General features: G+C 42.1%; 1 protein-coding gene across 3 annotated transcripts in view; it reads right to left on the bottom strand.

The window, feature by feature from the left end:
- PROM1 (prominin 1) overlaps window positions 1–22,551 on the bottom strand; it is a 170,270-nt gene extending 147,719 nt beyond the window's left edge. Inside the window, exons 1-3 of one of the 3 annotated variants that reach the window (XM_033948839.1) lie at window positions 22,426–22,551; window positions 21,638–22,065; window positions 3,486–3,544 (exon numbers count right to left, since the gene is read on the bottom strand). In XM_033948839.1, coding sequence (XP_033804730.1) covers window positions 3,486–3,544; window positions 21,638–21,854 — 276 coding nt within the window. In that variant the 5' untranslated portion in view covers window positions 21,855–22,065; window positions 22,426–22,551. Of the gene's footprint in view, window positions 1–3,485; window positions 3,545–21,637 lie in introns of all 3 variants that reach the window. The other 2 variants (XM_033948830.1, XM_033948849.1) reach the window with 2 other exon arrangements.
- Window positions 22,552–25,633: the final 3,082 nt, after the last annotated feature.

The raw sequence follows: 25,633 nt of genomic DNA, 5'->3' as shown, positions 1-25,633 counted from the left end.
CAGCCAGGACTGTCAGTAAGCTAATGCTAAAGCTATCAGCAATAGAAGAAACAGTGAAAAATACTTGACTAAAAACAAATGTTCTTCTGAAAAACAGGGCTGGCTTTAAGTAGGGATACTGGCCACACAGGACCCTAATCTTAAATGAGCTGGCAACTGACCAAACGTTAAAGCTTCTTTCCCTTTTCTATCTCCCTCTCTAGTTCCATCTTCTTCTCTCTACACCTTCAAGTTTCTTTATTTTTGATATACCGTTTATCATACAGATATCTAAACGGTTTACAATAATATGTTGTAAAAGTTAAAAAAAGAATAAAAACTTGTCTAAGTTAAAAAAAAGGGGAAACATTTATGCATGAACATACATGATACAAAGTAATAAATACATCGAGATGAAAATAAAAATAAAAAAGGGAACTGGAAGAGAGAGGTACAATTAAGCTGGGGAAGTCGCTTCTAAAAAAAGCGTTTTGGTTGTTTTAAGATTTCTGAAAAGGATAATCAAATTTCAAAGGAAATAGTATTTACAAGGGATAGCCATCTTTAAAGTTTGGATTTGAATTTATCTAAAGAGTTTTCTAGACAAAGATCAGTGGGAAGAGCATTCCATAGTGTGGGAGCTGTGATTGAGAAGATGGATTTGCATGTGGTGTCGTAAAAGAGTTCTCTTATTGGAGCAGGTTTTGATTACTAGATCGAAGAGTTCTGCAAGATGCATATGGAATTAAAAGCTTATCAATGACGGCTGGTTGATGCATGCTCCTCAGCTATGAAACTACAGTCCTTCAACCAACTGCTGGGCAACCCTTACATCTCAGCTGAAATGTGTGTGTGTGTGTGTGTATATATATATGTGTGTGTGTGTGTGTATATATATATGTGTGTGTGTGTGTGTGTATATATATATGTGTGTGTGTATATATGTGTGTGTGTGTGTATATATGTGTGTGTGTATATGTGTGAATGTATGTGTATATATGTGTGAATGTATGTGTATATATGTGTGTGTTGGGGGCAGGATGTAAACCAACAAACTAATCTGGACAGGGCCCCACAATTGCTAAGGTCAGTCCTGCTGGGAAACCTCTGCTGCAGAACTTTGAAACCATTTACAAGGTTTAGTGGCAAGCAAGGTTTAGTGGCAAGCAAGGAATACAAGGACATTCTGAATTCCTCAGCCTTCCAAAGGAGTGGCTTTAGATATCTGACCAATTGGAGTTTTAGGTCACACCCATGCCTAAGATTCTGGTTGGCTGAGGGGCCTTAGGCATCTGAGCCAATCAGGGCCTTAGGCTCCTCCTCGGTGCATCCCAAAATGCACCATAAAGGGGAAGGCCTACTATTTTCCAGTGGTGGGCCTACCGGCCAGAGTATGTATGCCTCCCTCTGGATGGACCTTCTGTTTACAAGGTACATGGAGGAACTGGGGGGTGGGGGGTCTCCCCTTTAGGGGGATTTCTGGGTGGAGGGATTGTGGGTGGGGTGGAGTTGGTCTGTCGCAAGGGGGTTCTGGAAGGAGGGAGTGGGCATCCCTCCTGCCAATTGTGATTGGGTGGGTGGGGTTTCGGTGGGGCTCTGGCAGAAGGAATTGGGCACTCCTCCTGCCGAGGTATGCTTTGGGGGGGGGTGGGTGGCAGGAGTGGGCATCCCTCCTACTACACGACTTCACGGGGGGGGGGAGGGGCAAGTTCCCTGCCACTGCCACTCAGCTAATCAAGGTCTGGAGATTCCCTTGCCGTGATCAGCTCAGTGGAAATGCAATTCTCTAAACAGTGTTTGTGACATGGACATCGGTTAAAAAAATCAGGGAGGCGATTCTGTATAGGACGCCCATATGCCATTTATGGTTGCTGAAACCGGGCATCCTATACAGAATCAGGCCCTTTCTGTTCACTTGCAGGTCCAAAGCATGTCCAGAGTTATTCAGCAGGACTCTCTCCTACAGCCCATGCTCTTCCCTGTTACAAGAGCATTATCTGATTCCCCTTTGGAGGATCTCTGGAAAGAAAGAAGAGAAACTACCTGATTCATATGAAATGGAGATAGCACCTTCAGAATAAAGAACATAAGAATAGCCTTACTGGGTCAGACCAATGGTCCATCAAGCCCAGTAGCCCGTTCTCACAGTGGCCAATTCAGATCCCTAGTACCTTGCCAAAACCCAAGGAGTAGCAATATTCCATACTACCAATCCAGGGCAAGTAGTGGCTTCCCTCATGTCTTTCTAAATAACAGACTATGGACTTTTCCTCCAGGAACTTGTCCAAACCTTTCTTAAAACCAGCTACGCTATCCGCGTAGGTTGGAATGGTATGAATAGAAATGGTATCCAACAAAAGGAGAGATGGGGATCTCTTTAGGAAAGCTCCTGCAACTCTGAAATTCTTCCAGCTAAACAGATAGTAATTAGTAAAAACTATCTTGGGAGGCAAATCCTTTGAAGAAAACCCAGCACAGTGGCTCACAAGGAGACCTTGCTAAGGCCAACAGCACTAAATTCAGATCCCACCGAGGTATCGCTATTCTTATGGAAGGAGAAATGAGTTTGACTTCCCACTTTCTGAGAGACCACAACAACCAGCCTCAAACACTTAGGGCTCCTTTTACTAAGCTGCAATAGCGGTTTTAGCGTGCACGCTAAATTGCCGCGCGTGCTAGACGCTAATGCCAGCATTGAGCTGGCGTTAGTTCTAGCCACGCAGCACGGGATTAGCGTGCCCGGCAATTCTACACGCGCTAAAAACGCTATTGCAGCTTAGTAAAGGAGCCCTTAATCTCAAGCAATTCTGTACAATCTAAGAAGCTAGGCTTGTTACCACAAAATCTTGATGCGCCAGTCAAGCCTACACCATCTGATAGCATCCTTAGGATATAATTTGGAATCTTTAGCTTCTGATGATGAGGTGACATAGCCCACTATTCTGGACTGGTCAGGATAAGGAAATGCACGATTTCTTTTCAGTCTTTTTATATTTATTGATTTTATGCAGGGTTCATATGATGGAGAAATTGTCAGAAAATGTTATAGTTGCATTATTTTATATACATACAGACATCACAGTAATATACATATATAAATATAGCGCATCAATTGATGCTCTTCTTCACCAATAATCTGGAAAGACAGGGGACTTTTAAAAACTATGAACAACAATGACAATCAAATAGAAAATAAAACTTGCCACTTGCAATAATTTGCATGAGGGTTTACAGATTAAGTTACAGCAACATCAGTGCTATTTGATTGAAAGAAAAAGTAACAAGGTTTAAGGTATGCAGTAGCACAAGCTATTGAAACAAAAACACTACCCTCCCCCTTTTTTTTTTGTTTTTGTTTTAACAAAGCTGTGGTAGTGGCTGCCGTGCAGCAAACGCTTCAATACCCATTAAGTCCCTATGGGCATCGAAGTGATTACCACAGCAGCAGCCACTAGTGTAGCTTTGTAAAAAGAGCCCTATGTATTGTAACTTTTAAAAGAAATTACCTTTTGATAATCTATGCGCACTTGTCCAAACTTTTGTTGTGCTATTTTTCGGATGAGATCTGAAAATTAATAAATACACACATTTTAATAAACACATCACTACAAACAAGCATTAAAAAACATGGTTGGTTAGAAAGAAAAAAAAAAAAAAAAATTAAATGTACATTTATAGTGAACCAAACATTTGAAGGAGGAAAGCTGGCTAAATCAAAAGTCCATAAGCCATTACTGAAATGGCTTGGGGAAATCCATTGCTTATTCCTAGGATAAGCAACATAAAATCTGTTTTACGTGTGGGGATTTTGCGCATTAATTCAAGAAAATGCATATAAAATACTGAGTCGCTGGTATTACACCCCAGAACGAATCCATAAGATATATCCCCAGATTTCTGTAAATTGCTGGCCACAACGAAGTGGGTAACTTTCTTCACATATGGTGGGAATGCCCCATATTAGCACCTTGTTGGACCAAAGTAGTGAATTTTTTGTCCCAATATTGGGGGTCTTGGTTCCCAATACTCCCCAATGTTGTCTACTAGGGTTGTCTACTAACTGTGAGACTAAATGGCATAAACGTTTACTACGTATGGGATTAGCAGCGATTAGATGTCTTATCGCTGCTTATTGGAAACAACCCCAAGTACCAGATGAATATGAATGGAGAATGAAATTCTTATTGATAGGGAAGATGGAAACTTATGTAGCTAAACGTAGAGGGCAATATCAACAATCATCATAAACCTGGACTGTTATTAACAACAAACTAAACCTATTGAATGTATAATATTATAAAGAGAACTTGATTTTAAAATATATGTTTGACACTAGAGGGGGGAGGAATTGATTTGAATTGATACAAAGTTAAAGGTATTCACTGTAATTACTACCTTTGATGTGGATGTACTGTAAAAGTGGAACTTCTTTTCTTTTTTTTTCCACATCAGTTGTTTTAATGTTTAAAACCGATAAGGTAAAACGGAGGTACAAGACATTTTTTAGATATATTAGTGATAAGAGGAAGTGCAAAAGTGACATTGTGAGACTCAAAGGTCAAGGGGAAGAATATGTAGAAGCTGATAAAGATAAGGCAGAATTACTTCATAAATACAGTGGAACCTTGGTTTACAAGCATAATTCGTTCCAGAAGCATGCTCGTAAACCAAAATACTCGTATATCAAAGCGAGTTTCCCCATAAGAAATAATGGAAACTCGCTTTGATACGTTCCCCCCCCAAGCCAGTGGCATTGCTCCCCCCACCCCCCCACCCCCCGCTTGCACCGGCACCCCCCGCCTGACCAACTTGAACTCACCCTCCCCGTCTGGCACTGGCACGAGAACCGGCATCGCTCCCCCCCACTCGAAAAGCTCCCCCCCCCCGCTCGAATCGGCACCCCCCAACCAACTTTAACTCACCCCCCTCTGGCACCGGCACGCAGCCCACTGGACGTGCCAGTGCCGCTTGAAGATCTTCTTCCTGCCTCTGCCGGCTTTGAGCATGCATCTGCGCATGCTCAAGCCCTTCTAATTCTCCCTCTCGCCGAATTTTTATTGCCTTCTTGAACTATACTGTCACCCTTAGATGACTTAGGCTTGCGTTTGTTAGGCTGAGGAAGGTCTGTCTCACGGCTAACAGAAGAACCTGCAGAACTAGTTGAGTGGAAAGTGACAGAGGGTAGTGGTCAATAGAGATCACTCTGAGGAAAATAATGTTAGCAGTGGTTTGCCTCAAGATTCAGTTCTTGGGCATATTCTTTTTAACATTATTGTAAAGATATTGCTATCAGGTAAAATTTGCCTCTTTGCGGATGATACTAAAATTTGCAGTAGAGTAGACACCCCTGATGGTGTGAATAACACGTGGAAGTACCTAGCGAAGCTTGAAGAATAGTCTGAAATTTGACAGCTAAAATTTAATGCTATGAAATGCAAGGTCATGCATTTGGGATGCAAAAACCCAAGGGAACGGTACAGTTTAGGCCGGGGATGAAAACCTTTCATGCATGAAAGAGGAGTTGGACTTTGGTGTGATAGTATGTGATGATCAAACAAGTGGTCAAACAAGTTGAAAAGGTGATAGCGAATGCTAGAAGGATGCTAGGTTGCATAGGAAGAGAAATGGCCAGTAGGAAAAAGGAGGTATTGAAGCCCCTGTATAAGACTCTAGTGAGACCTCATTTAGAATATTGTGTACAGTTCTGGAGACTGCATCTTCAAAACAGAATATAAACAGGATAGGGTAGGTTCAGAGGAAAACTACTAAATGGTTGATGGTCTTCATCATAAGGCGTACGGGGACAAACTTAAAGATCTCAAATATGTTTCTTCTAAATTTGACCTGCATTGAATGCTTTATTTATGTGATAGAACTACCAGCCATTGAGACTCTTGGAAAAGGCAAAGATGCCGAAACACTGTCAGTGTCGAGTCTTTGAGTCCTCGCAGTGCTAGTATCAATAAAGTGAACTCTGAACTTTACACCTGTGGCTAAATTATTGACATCTCATCCTCACGACTCCTTTGTTGTGCAGAAATTTAAATACCTATGTGGCATAAATGCATATGAGGCGAGTTTCATTTGAAAGGAAGCTCTGAATGAAACGGCATAGGATGAAGTTAAGAGGTGATAGGTCAGGAGTAATCTAAGGAAAAACTTTTTTACACAAAGGGTGGTAGATACATGGAATAGTCTCCTGGTAGAGGTGGTGGAGACAAAGACTGTGTCTGAATTCAAGAAAACATGAGAAATGCACTTGGGATCTCTTAGGGAAAGGAGAAGATAGCGGATGCGCAGACTGGATGGGCCATTTGGCCTTTTTCTGTCATCATGTTTCTATATTAAGATTTGCCTCTTTGTACTCCCATGTCCCCCCCTGCTCCTTCCGCACCCCAATGCCACACTTGCACCCTCCCTTTCCACCCCATACCTCTTCAAATCTTTGCCTGCGCAAGCTGCTTCTCAAGCCGGCATTCCCTCCATCAGACTAGAATAGTTGCTCATGCTGATGACGATTTTAAAGAGGTACGGGGAGTGAGGAAGGGAGGGTGTGAGCAGGCGTGGGTGGGAGAGGGGCAGAGAGGTGCTGGCACCCTCACCAAAATGGTGCCCCGGTTGTCCGCCCCGCACCCCCACTCCCCCTTACTACACCAATGGTGAAATCTCATTTAGAATATTGTATACAATTCTGGAGACCACACCTTCAAAAAGATATAAAAAATATAAAAAGGATGGAGTCGGTCCCAAGACATGCTACTAAAATGGACAGTGGTCTTTGTCATACGGCGTACAGTGAAAGACATAGAGATCGCCATATGTATACTTTGGAAGAAAGGCGAGAGAGAGGAAATATAAGAACATAAGAACGTAAGAATTGCCATACTGGGACAGTCCGAAGATCAATCAAGCCCAATATCCTGTTTCCAACAGTGGCCAACCCAGGACCCAAGTACCTAACTAGATCCCAAGTAGTATAACAGATTTTTATGCTGCTTATCCTAGGACTCCAACGGATTCAGAATGCCGCGGCTAAGCTTATCTTTGCAAAAAGTAAATTTGATCATGTCTCACTGCTCCTGTCCAAGCTTCACTGGCTTCCGATAATTTCCAGGGTCCACTTCAAATGCATCTGCCTAACTTTCAAGATCCTTCATGGCATCCTTCCTCCCTTTATTCCACTTTTTTGGAACTCCTCAAATCTTAATACCACCAGACCTACCCGAAAATTGAAACTATCCTTCCCCTCATTAAAAGGCATTTCCCATCCAGGAAAGCTAGGGACTTCCCTCCCCTTCAGATTCACCGAGCTCTGGAACAACCTTACCTCCCCTCTCCGGAACCTGAGTTCTCTCCAACTTTTCCGTAAACATCTGAAAACCTGGCTTTTCTCAAAAATGTAACATTCCCTCCTCCTTTGATATCCTAGTCCTCTAAACATCCTTCTTTCCTCCGATCTTCATCCTTTCCTTGGAGTTCCTTTCTCATACCAATTCCTGTAAACCGTGCCGAGCTCTACGACTGTGGAGATGGTGCGGTATACAAACCTAAGGTTTAGTTTAGCTTAGTTTAGAATAAGCAGTGGATTTTCATAAGCCATCGCAATAATGGCCTATGGACTTCTCTTTCTGGAGATTATCAAAACCTTTTTAAAACCCTGCTAACCGATTTCACCAAATTCTCCGGCAATGAATTCCAGGTGAGTTCTCAGTGCATGCATCAGTGAGAAGATGACTGAGGGGCTGGGAGAGCTCTCAGTGCTTGTGTGCCAGATAAGACGATGGAGAAGCTGAGAGAGTCCAAGGACCCTGGGAGCATTGGCCAAAGGACTGAGGAGTGGTCCAGCAGAGGGACTGGCTGCGATGATGGCAACCGGCAGTGGGACTGGTAAATGGCCCCTGGAGGAGCAATGCAGGGTTGGAGGAAGGACTCTTGAGAAGGCCTGGAATCCAGGGAGGACTTGGGCTTTAATAGAATGTATGCTGTGTGTAACCCTGTCTTTATGTGTTTGTGTTCTAGCAGGTACCTGGAGGTGTGAATATGCGACGGTTTGCCGGTCACATGATAACTGCCTTTTTGTGGTTTTGGCATTTCAAAACTGACATTCAAAGCAGTGGGCACTGGAGGATTGGGTGACTTGCCCAGGGTCATAAGGAACAGCACTGGGATTTGATCTCACAACCTCTGGGTGCAGAGGCAGCAGCTCTACCAGTGAACCATACCTTCCCCCTATGGAAACACACAGTTTCTTTTCCTTAGGATGCTGCCTGCAGTTGTTTGCTCATTTAAATGCCACAGGCAGACTATAAAGCTAAAGATTTGCTGTCTATATGCTGCTGACAAAGGAATCCCAGAATAATACCAGATTACAGGGACTAACACCTGGTTGACATGACAACCAGAGGTCTAGGGATAAATGAGCCCTATCCAGCCTATAAGGCTTATCCATAGCCTCCACTCTGCTGGCAGAGCATACTCCATTTGAGATGCAATGATAGTAATTATTTGACAGATTCTCACTAATTAAGCTAGTCAAAGAGGAGGCAGTTCCATACTCTTATGGTCTCCCCTCCTCATTTCAGCTCTCTCAGTTTTTATTCTTTGTATAAGAAAGGTTCATCTGTCCTAATTTTAGCTAGTGCAGTTTTGGGCAGAAAATTTTAAAATGTATTTTTATTATCTGAATACATGTAGATGCTGTGTTAGTTTACTTAGATATATAAAAATGTAGGAAAGAGCGAGGAGCACCCGATTGTGGCTGAAGAGAAAATGGGGGCCCAGGAAAAGGATCTGGGTGTCATGACTAATGAAGCTGAAGTGAGACGTAGAGGCCAGTGGAGTATAGGGCTGCCTCTTCTGTGATGTCATCAACTTGCACCCACTATCATTATTAACAAATAGCTCTGCACAGCAAAAATAGCACACTGGGCCCCAAGAATTGGTGTGATGGAACATGATTACTGTTGCCAGATTTTGTACTCATAAAAAGAGGACACGTGCCGTTCTGTCCCCGGTCCTGCCCATGGCTTTGCCCTGTTCTACACATAGCCCTGCCTTGTTCCACCCCCAACCCCTATCTCAGACAAACTCCTCCTCTTCGGGACCGCAGATGCCCTCCAGACGTGGCCCCAAGCTCAATGGTTTTCAAAACCTGGACAAGGTGCCAGGTTTTGGAAAACCCTCCAGACGTTTGGTCAGTCCTCTAAAAAGAGGATATGTCCAGATAAATTCATACATCTGATAACCCTAAACAGGATCAATTTAAAGACTTGACATGGGCTGTGTTTCAGCAATACACCTGTGTCAGGGGGTCTATAGATAAAAACACAAAAAGAGGCAAATTCTATAAACGGCATCCTGATTGTAGGCAGCGGTAGGCATCCTACCACTGTCTAACCAGCCAATCGGGACACATGTTTTCTTTTTAAAATAAAAAATAAAAAAAAAACCCTGAGGCAGGCTGCCTATATTTTAGGTATCTATCACAAGTGCAGGGAGATGTGTCGGGATACTTAAGCTCACCCAAGGCTGGGCATGGACATGATTTCACCTGGAAGTGGCCTTGGGAAAGCTTAAGTGGCTCTTGGCATCTCCCTAGGGCTGCAATAGATGCTTGAAATGTAGGAAGCTTCAAAGTGTGACCTGCAACTATGCTCTGGTTTTGAAACTGGGTGGGAGAGGGCGAAGTTGAAACACTATCCCCCATCTCAATAGTTCTTTGTGAATTAAATCCTGCTTCCCTCTCCTGGCCCTTAGCTCTTCCTATAGCTGAACTGTTTGCTCTTTGTTTGTTTCTATGTTATATCTGCTCCTTAGTCATTCTTGTATTTATGTATTGCCCCTGCTTTTCCCTCCTGTAATTCTGTAACTCTTGATAACTACCCCAGAGTTTATTTGGACAACGATTGAGCAACTTTTTCCAGTGTAGCCTATGGCTTCACTGAAAATCATTATTTTTCATTCGGTATTCACCTTACTGCCTTCTGTTGGAAGGCTACTAAATGTTTTACTCTCAATAGCTATGCAACAAATCTTTAGCAGCTGGAATTGTTCTGAAAATCTCAATGTCATCTTTTGGTGGAAGACAGTTCTATTATAATTTATAAATATGAAAGATCAGATGCATGTAAATTGAATCATCTGTGTTTAAGGAAATGATGTCTTCCTCACACTAACTGTATAAATCTGTTTGACTTAGACTTGCCAAATTAGTTTATGTAGGGTTTCTTTGTGACTTAGGCATTATTTATGGTAAACTAGTCTGCTTCCTGTACCATGTTCGCTTGTTTATCTCTAATTGTATCTTCATGATACTCGTTTCAAGTGTTTTCTTAGACTAATTGTCTTTGCTATAGAAATGATTAATAGTAGTAGTAGTTGTAGTTATCTTGTTTTCTAAATCATTTAAAGATGCTAATAAAGATACTGATCTCATATGCTCCAATAATAAACTAAAAGTAACAGCTAAAGCACAAAGGCCTGGATTTTCAAAATGACGCCGTTCAGAAGGCGCCTGAACGGTGCCTAAGTGTTTAATTGAAAAAACTACTCAGGAAATCAATTAAATACTGAATTTCCCAATTTATATCAAATTCAAAACCTGCAGGAATTCTGAAGCTAAATTATATTTATAATAAATGAAACAAAAAAATAAACATCAAAAATATTCAAAAACTTGCTTTATATGAATGTGCTCAGTCAGAAACACCCATCCAGCACCGGTAGCAGTGTGTTATGAAGGCGTTATTAAGAACACCATCGCACCCTCCTACCTGCTACTCATTACTTGATAGTGTGTTTAAACCTTGAAGATAAGCTCAAATGAATCAACAATAAAGTAATCCTACTTTTCTATTAATGCTCAGCTGATGTTCCTCCAGGCAAGAAGTGTCTGATTGTCCATTAATGTTTGAACGCTGCTGGGGTAAAGGCCAAGTGTTAAATCAAGTGTTCATATAAAACAAGTTTTTGTATGTTTTTGTATATTTTTGATGTAAGTGTTTAATTGACCATGCCATAAAAAAAACCCAATTAAAAACTACTTAAGAAAAAAAAATAGTAGGCACCACAAGGTGACTACAAAAAAAGGTGCCTGAATCACAACTACCCAGACGCTTACCGATGCTGAATGTCAAAGTGGCGTGGTTATGTGCGGGGTTAATGTTCAGCACCACTAAACATGATTCTACATTGATTCAGCTGGAAACATAGGCCTGTAAAACCCTGGCCTATATTTGTAGTGCCTATCTTCTATGCAGACTGCAATTCTCACCATAGTTTCAGTGACATGCGACTGGCACCATTTTTACAGGTGCCGGCCGATTCTGGTGCCATTTTGAGAATCTGGGTCAAAAAGTACAAAAATATGAAAAAAAAAAAAAAAAAAAAATCCAGTTACAAGAGAGATATTGAAATAAACTAGATAGAACCCAAAACAGTTCTTTCAGAAATTGTGGAAGAGCATTTGTCCTGTGAAAGCATTACCAACTAAAGGTGATACAGAATCATTCTAGAGAGGGCAGAACAGAGTACTACAAAATGGACGCTATGGGTCATTTAAGAACACAGACCTCCCTTGAAAAATTTAAAACCAATATTATGACATTTCTTTTCAAAGACACATTTACTTAGGTTACTCATTAGCAATAACATGGTTGAACTAAGACACAGATACCGTTCCTTATGTTTTACCCATCCTCTTCTTTACTATAAGAATTTCTGGAGTTCTTTCCATTTTTCCTTCATGACATTCCCCCTTGCCCTGGATCGGTAGCATGGAATGTTGCTACTCTTTGGGTTTTGGCTAGGTACTAGTGACCTGGATTGGCCACCATGAGAACAGGCTACTGGGCCTGATGGACCATTGATCTGACCCAGTAAGGCATATTATAAGCCGTGGGATAACAAATCCTAATAAACCTTGAAACCTTGAGGCTGGACATGCAATGGGCAGGAGTGGGCATCCCTTCTGCACCCAGGAGCTTCTATATCACCGTAGACATTCCAGGTAGTCCCAGGGGCACTTACAGGATTGGGAGGGAGGGTAATTGGAGAGGCTGCAGTGCCCGATTCTGTTTATGTGAATCTCAATATTCAGCCAGAAATTACATAAACTCTGGCAGATAGCACTTTTTCAGTTAGCCTTGGATATTCAGTGCCAGTGCCTGGACATTGTCTGGCATTGAATATCCAAGCTAATTCTGCCCAAAGAGGGCAGTGTTTAAAAAAAAATTCTGAATGTCACAGGCTGAATATTGACATGTCTTTCAATATCATAATCTTATCAGATTATGCAGAAATAAAGGCCACAAGAGGAGTTCATGTAGAAATGACATCTGAGGACAACTCTATAAATGTAGACAGTTCAAGGTTGCCAAATGCCTGCTCGTCAAGGTTAACTTCTGTTTGATTTTCCTAAAGCTTAGATGCAGATACAGTATATAGAGCAATATCAGCAATATTAGCAAAAGAATAATTCAGCTGCAAACAGTCATCTTGTAGAAGGAAATTTTGAAAAACGTAGGGCCCAATATTCAAGGACCAGTAGTAGCAGACGTCTGAAGGACAAAAGCTTTATTTATTGACCCGAAACAGCTGTTTTTTGGCATTATGTCTACATCAGGGGTCTTGTAGATGCTGTGTTAGCATTAAATAATGGCAATTGCCAAATAGGATTTTTCACACAGTATAAAATAGAACAAATAGCAATCTCAAACCTGTCCAAAAGCAAGAAACGCAGTTCACCAATTCCCAGAGCGCACCTTAACTGTCTCATCCCCTCTAACTTAACTCACTGTTAACTGTAGTGATGGGAGAGGTCAGAGGGCATGCTTGGAGCAGACTCTGCAGTACCAGCACTGTAAGCAAGAAATTTGAAAATTGAAGGAACAAGGCTGATGATGGTGAGGATTGTGATGCTGCTTGTGTGAGGGGCAAGGGGTTAATTTGCAATGCATCTCATGCCATGTGCGGGGGGGGGGAGGGGGTAGCCATGCCACTTGTGCCAGGAATGGGGGATCACTGCCACATTTTTTTTAATAAATATTATCCGTAGATAAGACGATTCCAAATTTTGAGGACACTTTTTGGACAAAATTTCTTGACTCATAATCAAGTATATTTGGCAACCACCTACAGGTTTTTTGGGGTTTTTTTTACATTTTCTCAGCAAATCGCTTTGAATTTCAAATAATTTTACATATTTATTTACTCATCATACTTATGTATTACTATTAAATATTTAAAAATGATCTTAAGCTATGTTGATGTTGGCATTTTAAGGCTCCTTTTACTAAGCTGCGTTAGGGCATTAACACATGGAATAGCGCATGCTACAATGCCGCGCGCACTAGACGCTAACACCAGCATTGAGCTGGCATTAGTTCTAGCTGCGTAGCGTGAGCTTATCGCATGTTAATCTGCTGCATGCGCTAAAAACGCTAGCTCACCTTAGTAAAAGGAGCCCTTAGTGTTACTATCTAGGAAATTTTGCACTTTTTTTTTTTTTTTTTAAATCTTTATTCATTTTCATATCTTATAAGAAGTGTATAATATTCAAACAGAGAATTCTTACAAATCACTTGACATTCTTATATATTATTATCAAAAGCATAAAAAAGAAACCCTCCCTCACCATCCCTTCCATTAGGAATCAACCAATTAAAACATATTACTGGAAATTGGAAGGATTTTACTAAACTTAATTATACCTTTTGGTGGAATTCAGTCTGTCATATTTATAAAATGGAGAAAGTGCTTGCTATACAACAAGAAAATTATAACAATTTTTGCTTCTTAAACATGAGCACAGTAAAATAATGTCAAACAATTCAATTAACAATGTGTAAGAATTTCAAAGCATCCACTTCTAGCTTTAAACACAGGACTTCAGCTGCTTTGGGAAATTCCTAATAGCTTTGTCAACCAGTCTCTTTGGCAGGCTGTCCCAGATCATTTGTAACACTTCCTTGAGTTTAGCGATTGTTTGCAGCTTTAGGTGGAGCTTGCGGAAGGCCTCTAAAATTGTTCTCTATACAAAAGTTTTCATCTCTGTGATATTATTAACAATAAGCTGGTACCCCATTTGTTTCTTCTAATAATGGTATTTTTACAGTGCAAACAACTGTGAACAGGCAAAAGTCACTATGTAGTCATGCTAAAAAGTGTGTAACTGTCATTTTTAAAGGTAAACTCATGACACAATGCACATACGTAGACAGTAGCAACAAATAAAGCTTTAATACTTCACATTGAAATTCCAAGTGTTTTCTGAAAAAACAGCAAAAAGCTCTTAAGAGGGTACTTTTGTCTCATCTTCTATAGGCAATCTATTAAGATGTGCTTGAAAATTCTTTTTCATCGAGCATGTGGCTCCCAATACAATGGGAAATATTTTGTACTTTTCTGCCACATTTTCCTGGTTTCTGGCTGCAATTCCTTGGTATTTCACAGTTTCATAGTTTATTAAAATTTGATTTAAACGCTTAACATAAAATTTCAAAGCGTTGTACATTAAAAATCTAAGTAAACAAAAACAGTCTAACTTGGGGGGGAAGGTAAAGCAAAAAGGATAGAAGGGGAAAAATTAAAATTCTTAAAAAAAAAAAGGATAGAAACAAAGGATAGAAAAGGATTGGGAAATATTTAAAATTTGTAAAAAGTGAAGATAGATTAAAAAGGCATGGGATAAATCAATCGTATACATCTTTAAAAAGAAAGCATTTTAAGCTACTCTTAAATTTATCCAGACTTTGTTCTGCTCTTAAATAAAATGGAAGCAAGTTCCAAATTGAAGGTGCCGTTACTGAAAAAATGTATGCACAGCGAGTGCTAATTATTTTTAGTGAAGGAACGGTAAGAGTGTGTTGAAATGAGGACCTTAAAGTTCTGGGGGGGATCATATGGAATAAGAATTCTGTCTGTAAATGCTGATGCATTGGTCTGTCGGGTCTTAAAAGTAAGAAGGGTGATTTTATAAATGATCCGATGATGAATGGGAAACCAGTGAGCATTCTTCAGCAAAGGAGTGACATGATCAAATTTCTAGATCTTCTCCCTCCCTATTAATAGAATAATTGCTTTGGAACTGACATCTCTATAATCAATGCAGTTCTGTTCTCTTGCATTGGAACTGGAATGCCCCAAATAACCAAAACCTTTTCTTTTTCCATAATTGTCTTAGGATTGTGATTCTAATGCTCTTCTACTACAGCTATGTTTACAGAGGATGAGATAGGCACAATAAAATGGTACTAGAGGCTTTCTGCAATGCAAATTTGCAGTCACTACAAGATTGGTAATTGCTTCCTGCTTTTTCCTACAGAATACACATCTATCTGTTCTCAAAGGTGTTTTTTCCCTAAGGTGTTTTTTTCCCCCGTATTTGCTGTAAACCATCTACTCCATAATCCACTATCCTGGTTTCAGTGGCATAGTGAGGGTGAAAGGCGACCCTCCCCTGCCCTCTTCTCCATCCCCCACCTCATCCGCTCCTTCCCCACCCCCTCCTTCCACACGCACGCGCCCCTTTCCTTCCCCCATATCTCTTTAATGTTCCCAGCGTGAGTAGCAACCCCAACCGACAGCTCGTGCCCATGTCAGCTCTTCCTCTGACGTCACTTCCTAGGTGCGGGTCCAGGAAGTGAAATCAGATGAAGAGCCACGAGCAGCCTGTTCGGGTTGCTGCTCATGCCAGGAACGTTAAAGAGGTATGGGGAAGGGAAGGGACGGGCATGCATGGTAGTGGGGGGGGAAGAGGGGCAGAGAGAAGGACAGCTGTCGGTATCCCCACTAAGACGGCACCTGGGGCAGACCCACTCCCCCCTTTTACTCATTATTGCCTAGTCTGCAACTATCAATCTCTTATGCTTTAGTTTCAATTCACCTCTCCATAACCATTTCATGTGTCTGGGTCTGTTTGAAATATCCGGGGTGTCTACTCTATTGCAGATTTTGGTGTCATGCGCAAAGAGGCAAATCTTACCCAACAGCCCTTCAGTAATATCGTTTATAAAAATGTTAAAAAGAACAGGCCCAAGAACAGAGCCTTGAGGCACACCACTGGTAACCTCCCTTTCCTCAGAGCGATCTCCATTGATCACTATCCTCTGTTGCCTTCCACTCAATCAGTTCTTGACCCAGACCGTTACTTTGGGACCCATCCGGAGGGCACTCAGTTTATTTATTAGACATCTGTGTGGAACACTGTCGAAGGCTTTGCTAAAATCTAAATACATCACACATAGTGCACTCCCTCTATCCAATTCTCTGGTCACCCAGTCAAAGCAATTAATCGGATTTGTCTGACAAGACCTACTTCTAGTGAATCCATGTTGCCTCCGGTCCGAAACTTGACCATTCTCTGTTTTAAATACATTTCCATTATTTTACTTACCACAGAAGTTAAGACTTACCGGCCTGTAATTCCCTACTTCTTCCTTACTTCACTTTTGTGGAGAGGGACCACATCCGCCCTTCTTCAGTCCTCCAGTACAACTCCCGACTCTAGAGACTCGTTGAAAAGGTCAGTCAGCAGAGCCACCAGAACTTCCCTAAGTTACTTCAGCACCTTCAGATGTACACCATCCGGCCCCATCGCTTTGGCTACCTTTATTTTAGCTAGCTACTCACAAACATATCCCTCTGAAAATCGATCAGGGTCTACCACTACTCCATCCCTACTCACATTTGTCTTCTGCGGTCAAGTTCCAGGCACTTAAACTGTGAACACAGAACAGAAATATTTGTTAAGCAATTCAGCCTTTTCTTTATCAGCTTCTACATATTTATCCCCTTCACTTTTACGTCTCACAATGCCACTTTTGCATTTCTTCCTATCGCTAATATATCTAAAAAATGTCTTGTCTACCCATTTTACCGTGTCAGCTATTTTTTTCTTCCATTTGCATCTTTGTGTTCCTGACTACATGACAGCCTCTCTTAACTTTTTCAGATATTTTTGCCCTTCTTCCTCTTTCTGCGATCTTTTGTAGTTTATGAAAGCTAACCGCTTATTCCTTACCTTCTCAGCTACTACTTTTGAGAACCAAAGCAGCCTTCTTTTCTTCTTACTTTTACTTACTTGCCTCACAAAAAAATTTATCGCTCTTACAATTACTCCTTTCAGTTTTGCTCACTGCATTTCCACTCCTTCCAGACAACAATTTCTTGACATAATCCCTAATCCGAACAAAGTTAGCTTTTTTAAAAGTCTAGAACCTTTGCTTTTGAATGAACCCTCTCTGTACCCATCTTATTATTAAACCGTACCATGCAGTGATGACTGGATGCCAGATGATCACCCACTGTAACAACAGAAACACTTTCCCCGTTGTAAGCACTAAGTCCCGTTTGACCCCATCCCGCATGGGTTCCATTATCAACTGCTGGAACAGTTCTTGTAGAGAATCCAGGATCTCCCTACTTCTAGAAGACCCTGCAATAGGGATACCCCAATCAACATCCAGCATATTAAAATCACCTATTAATAAAACTTCCCTTTTTTAGATATATTCTGAATGTCTACTATTAAATCTGTCCACTTCTTCCGTTTGTGAAGGAGGCCTGTATATCACATCAATGTAAAAATATTCACCATTCCTTCTTTCCAAATTGATCCATAGTGCCTCTTCCGTGTCCTACAGATCCTGCAATTGTGTGGCTTTAATATTATCTTTAACATATAACACTACTCCCCTTCCTTGTCTTCCTACCCTGTCTTTCCAGAACAGATTATAGCCCAGTATAACTACATCCCAGTCATGGTTCTCCGTGAACCATGTCTCCGTGATCACCACTATATCCAACTCATCTTCTTCCATCACAGCATGTGTGAATGATATATTGGGCACTGTAAGAGTGTAATGGTTGTAATGGGGCAAATAGTCTTAGGTGTGGCTCTTGTGGCCCCTTATAATGCTCTTTCATGTTAATAGATTAAATACTAAAAATTTTCAATAATATATTTTTGGATGGAATGGGGATAGAGAGATCCGACAGGGAAAATTTGTCCACATGTCATTCTCTACAGTGGAGTTGTGTGTGTATGTTGAATTTGATACTGGTCTCCAGCCAAACAGAATAGTGATGAGTTGGGTAATTATGAAGTGGAGATGAAGCTGAAGCTGAAGCTGGTAGCATTTCTTGGTGAGCAAACGTACGAGGTCCAACAATTAAGTTTGTGAACTCATCTTTGAAAAAGTGCTACATACCTCATTTCTGAATATCACTATAGTCACCTTCGAAGTACTACTCCCCTTTGGCAAGCTATGCACTGACACCAGCACCTAGTCCACCCTTCAAAGCAATTTTGGAAGTCTTTTTCTGGAATGCCCATCAGAACTGTCATCGAATTATCCTTGATAACAATAATAACAACTTTATTTTTATATTCTGCAATACCACAAACAGTACAGAGCAGTTTGCAGAGGAAGAGACTGTATACAGACAGCGATATTATAAAAAAAACTGTCCTGAATGTTATCAAAATGTCTTCCTTTCAATATTTTTTTTATCTTCAGGTAAAGAAAAAAGTCATTGGGTGCCAGATCAGGTGAGTAGGGAGGGTTTTCCAATACAGTTATTTATTTTCTGGCTAAAAACTCCCTTACAGACAGTGCCATGTGAGCTGGTGCATTGTCGTGATGCAAGAGCCACGAATTGTTGCCAAAAAGTTCAGGTCATTTTCATCTAACTTTTTCACGCAGCCTTTTCAGCACTTCCAAATAGTTAACTGTTTGTCCAGTTGGTACAAATTCATAATGAACAATCCCTCTGATATCAAAAAGATTAGCAACATAGTTTTGACTCGTGATTTGGACTAGCAGAACTTTTTGGGTCATGCAGAACTGGCTGACTTCCATTGTGAACTTTGACACTTTGCATTGGTATACCCATGTTTCAGCACAAGTGATAACACGGCCCAAAACATCATCTTGCCTCTCCCAAAAGGTCTTAGCAAACTTCAACTCTCCTTTGCTTTTGTTCATTGGTGAGTTCCATCAGGACCATTTTTGCACACACCTTTCTCATGCCAAGATTTTCAGTTAAGATTTTGCTGTTTCTCTATCCTTGGTCTGCTATGCTTCTCACAGTCAGCTGACAATTTTGACGCACAATTCGATGAATTATGCAATGTTTTTGTCAGTTCTGCTCGTTACTGGCCGCCCTGACCTTTCTTCATCAGTGACGCTTTCTCTCCCTTCAGAAAAACATTTAATCCATTTGTACACTGCTGTTTTCTTCATGGTATTATCCCCATAAACTTGGGCTAACATGTCCTGATTTCACTTCCATTCTTGCCAAGTTTAACAAGAAATTCAATGTTTGTTCGTTGCTCTAATTCAAGCTCCGTCATTCTCGTGACGGCACACAAAAACATGCAACAATAATAATGAACACCACTCAGCAAGACACTACAACACATCGACATGAACAGATTTGACACATTGATATACCAAGGTTATGAAACCTTATTGAGTTGTTTGTACAGTGCTGCCAAAGTAAGCACACGGAGGCAAGTTTGCCAATTTAACTGTTAGACCTCATATGTCTCTACTGCAACAGTAGAGAATGACACGGGGAAAAAATTTGTCCCCGTCCTATCTCCACGACCACAGTCCCCGGCAGCATCCATACAAGCCTCAGTATTGCAATATTTAGCTTATTCCTTCCTTATAAATCAAAGTTCTGGCTGCTGAACTAGAGAAAGAGATGTTCAGCTGGCAGGGCTTTGTTTATAAATTTTTATCAACACAACCAATATACTAATTTATCCTAAAGCAAAAAAATAAAATAAAATAAAAATATAAATTTTTTTTCTACCTTTGTTGTCTGGTTTCTGCTTTCCTCATCCTCTCCTCATTCATTTCCTCCCATCCACTGTCTGCCTTCTCTGTCTCTTCCAAATGCTCTGTTACTGTGCCTCTCCCTTCCTTCTCTCCCTCCCCCCCTCCCCCCAATTGGTCTGGCACCCATCTTCTTCCCTCCGCTCCCCCCATAGTCTGGAATCTCTCTCTTCCCCTTTTCCCTTCAGCGCCTGTTCCTCCCCACCCCACCTTCCCCATTTCCCTTCAGCACCTGTTCCTCCCCACCCCACCTTCCCCAGTTCCCTTCAGCGTCTGTTCCTCGGCACCCCACCTTCCCCCAGTTCCCTTCAGCGTCTTCCTCGGCACCCCACCTTCTCCAGTTCCCTTCATCGTATATTCTTCTCCACCCCACCTTTCCTCCCTTTCTCACTCCCTTCCCCTTACCTTCATGGCAGGCAATTTTTAAATTTGCTTCCTACGTGCAGCTGGGTGTTGAAATCGCATGTGGCTGCAGGAAAGGTTGTCTCCGATGTAACTTCCGGTTGCGTCAGATATGACCTTTACAGCAGCCACACATGATTTCAACGCTCTGGCTGCTTGTAGGAAGCAAATTTAGAGAAATTGCCTGCCGCAAAGGTAAGGGGCAGGGAGAGAGATGCTCGTGCGGCAGCAGCGGCTATCAGTAAGGAGGGAGGGAGCGCGATCAGTGACTGCACGCGTTCCCTCCTTAACTGCAGAAACAAGGCCATTCACCACTCCCCAGGGCGGTGAATGGCCTTGTCCCCGTAGCTGCAGTGAACACTGTTCCCCCCCAATACCATTTTGGCGGGTGACCCGTGGTCACCCGCAGCTTACCATGGGTAACAGCCACCGTGTCATTTTCTATGCAACAAACTGCTGGTCATCCCAAGGAAAATTTTACATTGGGCGACTGTACTGAATTGACAGTCTTTAGAAAGGAAGGAAGCCTGCTTGTCTGGGCCCAAGATCGAAGGGTTCCCACATATTTGGCATTCTTGAAGACATTCCAATAGAGTTTGCCATCAAATGAAAAAATTGTTAGATCAACAGACAATGATTCCAACTCTATGAAAGCCTTCTCTGTAATTGGCCAGCATAATGAAGTTGAATTTGCAAGTGATGAAGTAAACCATATTGCTTCTAACGTACATGATAACGATGATGATGATAATAAAGTAATTTTTGTATGGAAGTCAAGTGTTTCAAATACAGGTTGCTTGGAATCAATATCTTTAGACTCAGTCAAAAGACATCAGTAATATTTTAGCCTGGCCTGATTTGAAGGAACCTTATAATTAGACTGAGCAATCTACTTTCTGCCAGTGCAGTTGCTTAATACCTTTTTAGCTGTGCTGGTTCAATAAGGATTCACAAGCACACTTGCATGAATGACAGTCATTTTCAAAATTTACAGGTTCTTTTACTAAAGCCAACAGTGCAGTAAATACTCTGATGCTCACAGGAATTGGCTGGGTGTCTAAGCATTTGTTGTGCAGCACTGAGCTGCATGACTTTGTAAAAGAAAGGAAAAAAAAAGGGGGGTAGTTTACTAAAAGCATAGTGGATTGAAAAATTGTAGAGCAATAAAATTGTTGGGATAAAAATATTAATAGTAGTTGCATTCATTGTAGTTATGATACTTTTACTTTTTACTCAAAAAGTGTTATATTAGGCAATACCTTTTTTTTACTTTTACTTAAGTAACTTTTAAAATGTGTTCTTCACTGTACTTTTACTTTAGTATTAAAGAAAATACATGTGTTTTTACTTTTACTTAAGTACTTTGACAACACTGCTAAAAGCATACCGTTACCACAATGATTAACACTTACCTTCTGGAAAAGGATGTGGTTGTACTAAATAGAGAAAAGCCTGGACTATCTGGAACAATAATCCAATCACTCCCGGTTCGTGGTATGCATGTGTGCCATAACTTCCAGCAGGTACCGAACCAAATTGCAGACTTGCAGACGATTTGTACTGAGTTTGCATTTCAAAAGCGGTACTTCCGCAAACCAACAGCAGCAACAAGTGCAACGTGACGGCCATACTCGGCAGATGGTGCTGGGCAAAGAGGCAGAGAGCGACGGCTCAAAAGCTTCCAAAACACATTAGCTGATCTTCTTAACTGCTGGGGATGATTGTCTATTGGCAGCTGGAAAGCAGCAACAGATGGCCTCAGCCCTTGCCTTAGCCTCCTCCTCAATGCCCCCTCCCTTTATTTTCGGTCTTGCTATCAGCTTTTCTCATTGCTCCATCTCTGGCAGAAAGAAAACAAAGCACATTCTCTTTAAAGGGGCACAAGGAAAGTTGACAAGCCTGCAACAGCAGTAAATCAGGTAATGGGTTTCTGCACAACGCAGAACGCACTGACTTGTAACACGCACTTTGCTAAAGCACGTCACGTGGCGAGAGCTCTTATTTTCATAAGGAAATAATGGCAGGGAAAAGGCTGGGAGGCAGTCCCCTCGATAGTTTCCTTTCAGTGTCAGACAAACATTTTGTTCAGCTCACCAACCTGCTGTACTACCTCCATCAAACAGGGGGAGGTGGACTCAAAGAAGGTACCATTTGTGTGGAGGTACGTGTAACAACGAAAATTAATTATACTGCCGCTCACCGAGTTGAAAAGAAGAGGCAGCAGCCCTGGTTCTTCTTGCCAGAGTGGCGGCGGCGGCTTATGCCCCATCGCGCTGTTGCACTGGCCTGGGAGAGCTCCCTCCCACGGTTGCCCTGGCAACCAGTTAGTAAACCTAACTCACGTCTCTCCTTTTCGTGGGCTTTTAGCTCATTCCTACGCAGTGGCGTACTAGGGCATGTGGCACCCGGGGCCCATCATTTTTTTGACACCCCCCATGTAAAAAATATTTTTTGTAATAACCATGAAACGGTATAAATGGTTAGAATAGAAACAGGGAGTGAAAATATTCTTTTATTGAACCTCATATATGTAACCATTATTCCAAACATAACATAACATAAATTATGTCTGAATTGTCATGACATGAGAAGTACATATGGAGTAGTTGCAGGTGATGCTTGGGACAGTTCTGATTGGGTTAGTTTGGTTTTATGTGTTTTTTGAATAGAAGGGTTTTTATTTCTTTTTTGAAGGTTTTGTAGTCTGTGGTCGAGGTCAATAGGTTGTAGAGTTGGGGGTCGAGTGTTGCAGCTCGAATGGCTAGGTGGTTGTCGAACAGTTTTTTTCTTTTGACGTTTTTGGTTGGAGGGTGTGTGAATGGTGTGCGAGTTCTCCTATGTCTGGTTGAGTTGGATTTAATTATTTAGCTGAAGAAATTAGTTACCCCCCCCACCCCCCATTCCACACACATTAATCCTCTTCCATTTTTGTTCCCATTATAAAAAACACTGATAAGTTCCCAGAAAAAAAATACATTAAAATAAGAAGTGAAAACAAAGGCCCCTACAGATGAGAACATAACATAAGAATAGCCTAACTTGGTCAGACCAATGGTCCATCATGCCCAGTAGCCCATTCTCATGGTAGCCAATCCAGGTCACTAGTACCTGGTCAAAACCCAAAGAGTAGCAACATTCCATGCTACCGATCCAGGGCAAGCAGACACTTCCCCATGTCTTAATAACAGACTATGGACTTTTCCTCCAGGAATTTGTCCAAATCTTTCTTAAAACCAGCTAAGCTATCTGCTTTTACCATAACTTCTGGCCACTTCATTTTTAAGCTTAGATCTTTCCTTCCAAACAGAGACAGTGCTAGATGTCAAATACAGTACAAGGGAACTTCACACGGACTTAGCTGTGCAGGAAATGTGAATCTCCTCATATACCCACCTATAGTGCAAAAATGTGCAAAGATCTGTTTTTTTTTTCTTTTTGATCACTACATAGCCTAATGCCACACAAGCAGCACTGTTACAAAAGGTCAATGCTAAGGTTAACAAAGTTTCCTTCCTTGGACCACAAGGAGATACTGACAAACCACTGGAAGAGATCCCAAAACAACTATCTAGGCACAAAGACCCACTCAGTATGTGAACCAGTTGAGTGGAGTGGACTAACTGGGGGGTGGAATGGGCCCGGAGTTTGCTCAGGAGAATTTCCCAGACCACCTCTTCCTCTCAACACATTGACACACTGCCACCACCACCACTAGGAACACCTCACCGGGTAGGCCAGCAATGCTTATAAACTTTATAAAACACATTATTATATTTTTTTTATAAAGCACATATTTTAACTGAACTCTCTGACATCCTCAGCCTTTCCATTCACAAAAATAGAAGGAAGAAAAGTACCCATTTCCTGCTGTCTCATGTCCCCGGCCTATACAATATTTTTCTTCTGCAGACCCTTCAAAAGTCTGACTAAATCCTCGTTTCACTTGCATTATAAAGTCCTGAGGATGCCATCTCTCCTCAATCCCAGGTCCTAAAGTCTGAGACAGTAGCGCAAACTGCCCGATTCAGGAAGAAAAATTTCGATTCAGCCTATTTAATTAGTTTTTCGATTCGATTTTCCTGCCCAGTTAGGTGATTTTTTTCAAAATCTTGGTGGGTTTTATAGCTTTTTCACCCCTTTTGGCTTCTCCTAACCACACTGGCGCTGTGGTGTAAATAAAATAAAGAAACAAAAAGGACTTTTCCTCTCTCTGTTAAATCCTAGCTCATGTTTGCGGTTTTACACCAGCTCTGGCAGGATACACATTTCAAATCTGACATATTGTAATCACAAAACAGAAAATAAAATTAATTTTTCTACCTTTTGTTGTCTGGTTATTTTTCAAATCTTGTTGGTCCCAGGCTCTGGTTTTTTTCTGATAACTTGCTTGCCAGGGTCTCCTTCTTTCTTCATGCTAACCATCCATCTGCCATCTCTGTCCTCCCTTTCCATTTCTCTTCCCTCCCCAGGAAGTCTGGTATCTTTCCTTTTTTTTATCTCCCTCCACAGATCCACCTTTTCTTAACTACCCTTTCATCCGGCATATCTCCCTCCTTCCCCACCACCCCAGGGCCCACCATCTCTCCCTTTCTTTTTCCAATTACTCTCCTATCCAGTATCTCTATCCCTCCTCCACACCATCCCTTGTGTCCAATTTCTCTCCCTTTCTGTTCCTTCCCTCCCTAAATCCCATGGTCCATCATCTCTCTCCCTCTCCTCTATTTTCAGACCCATTATTTCTTCCCCCCCAAAGTCTGGCATATGCCCATCTCTTTGAACACCCCCTTCCCTCTGTGTACTTCTACACCAGGGTCTCCCCCAAAGGCCTGTCCCCCCCTTAAAGGTCTGCATCTCACCCCTGAAGGCCTGTCCCACCACCTTGTAGGCCTGTCCCCCCCCCTTAAAGGCCTGTCCCCCCCTTGAAGGCCTGCCTGCCTGTCCCCCCCCAAAAGCCTGTCTCCCCCATGAAGGCTTGTCCCCCCCTTTAAGGCCTGCATCTCACCCCTGAAGGCCTGTCCCTCCCCCTTGAAGGCCTGCACCCCCCAAAGGCCTGCACCCCCCCCCGAAGGCCTGTCCCCCCCTTGAAGGCCTGTCCCACCCCCTTGTAGGCCAGTCCCCCCCCTTGAAGGCATGTCCCCCCCTTGAAGGCATGTCCCCCCCTTAAAGGCCTGTCCCCCCCTTGAAGGCCTGTCCCACCCCCTTGTAGGCCTGTCCCCCCCCTTTAAAGGCCTGCCTGCCTGTTCCCCCCCAAAACCCTGTCTCCCCCCATGAAGGCTTGTCCCCCCCCTTTAAGGCCTGCATCTCCCCCTGAAGGCCTGTCCCCCCCCTTGAAGGCCTGCACCCCCCCTTGAAGGCCTGCACCCCCCCCCGAAGGCCTGTCCCCCCCCCCTTGAAGGCCTGTCCCCCCC

This window comes from Geotrypetes seraphini, chromosome 1 (assembly GCF_902459505.1).
Source record: "Geotrypetes seraphini chromosome 1, aGeoSer1.1, whole genome shotgun sequence".
NCBI classification, from domain to species: Eukaryota; Metazoa; Chordata; class Amphibia; order Gymnophiona; family Dermophiidae; genus Geotrypetes; species Geotrypetes seraphini.
This window is presented reverse-complemented; position numbering and strand designations above follow the sequence as displayed.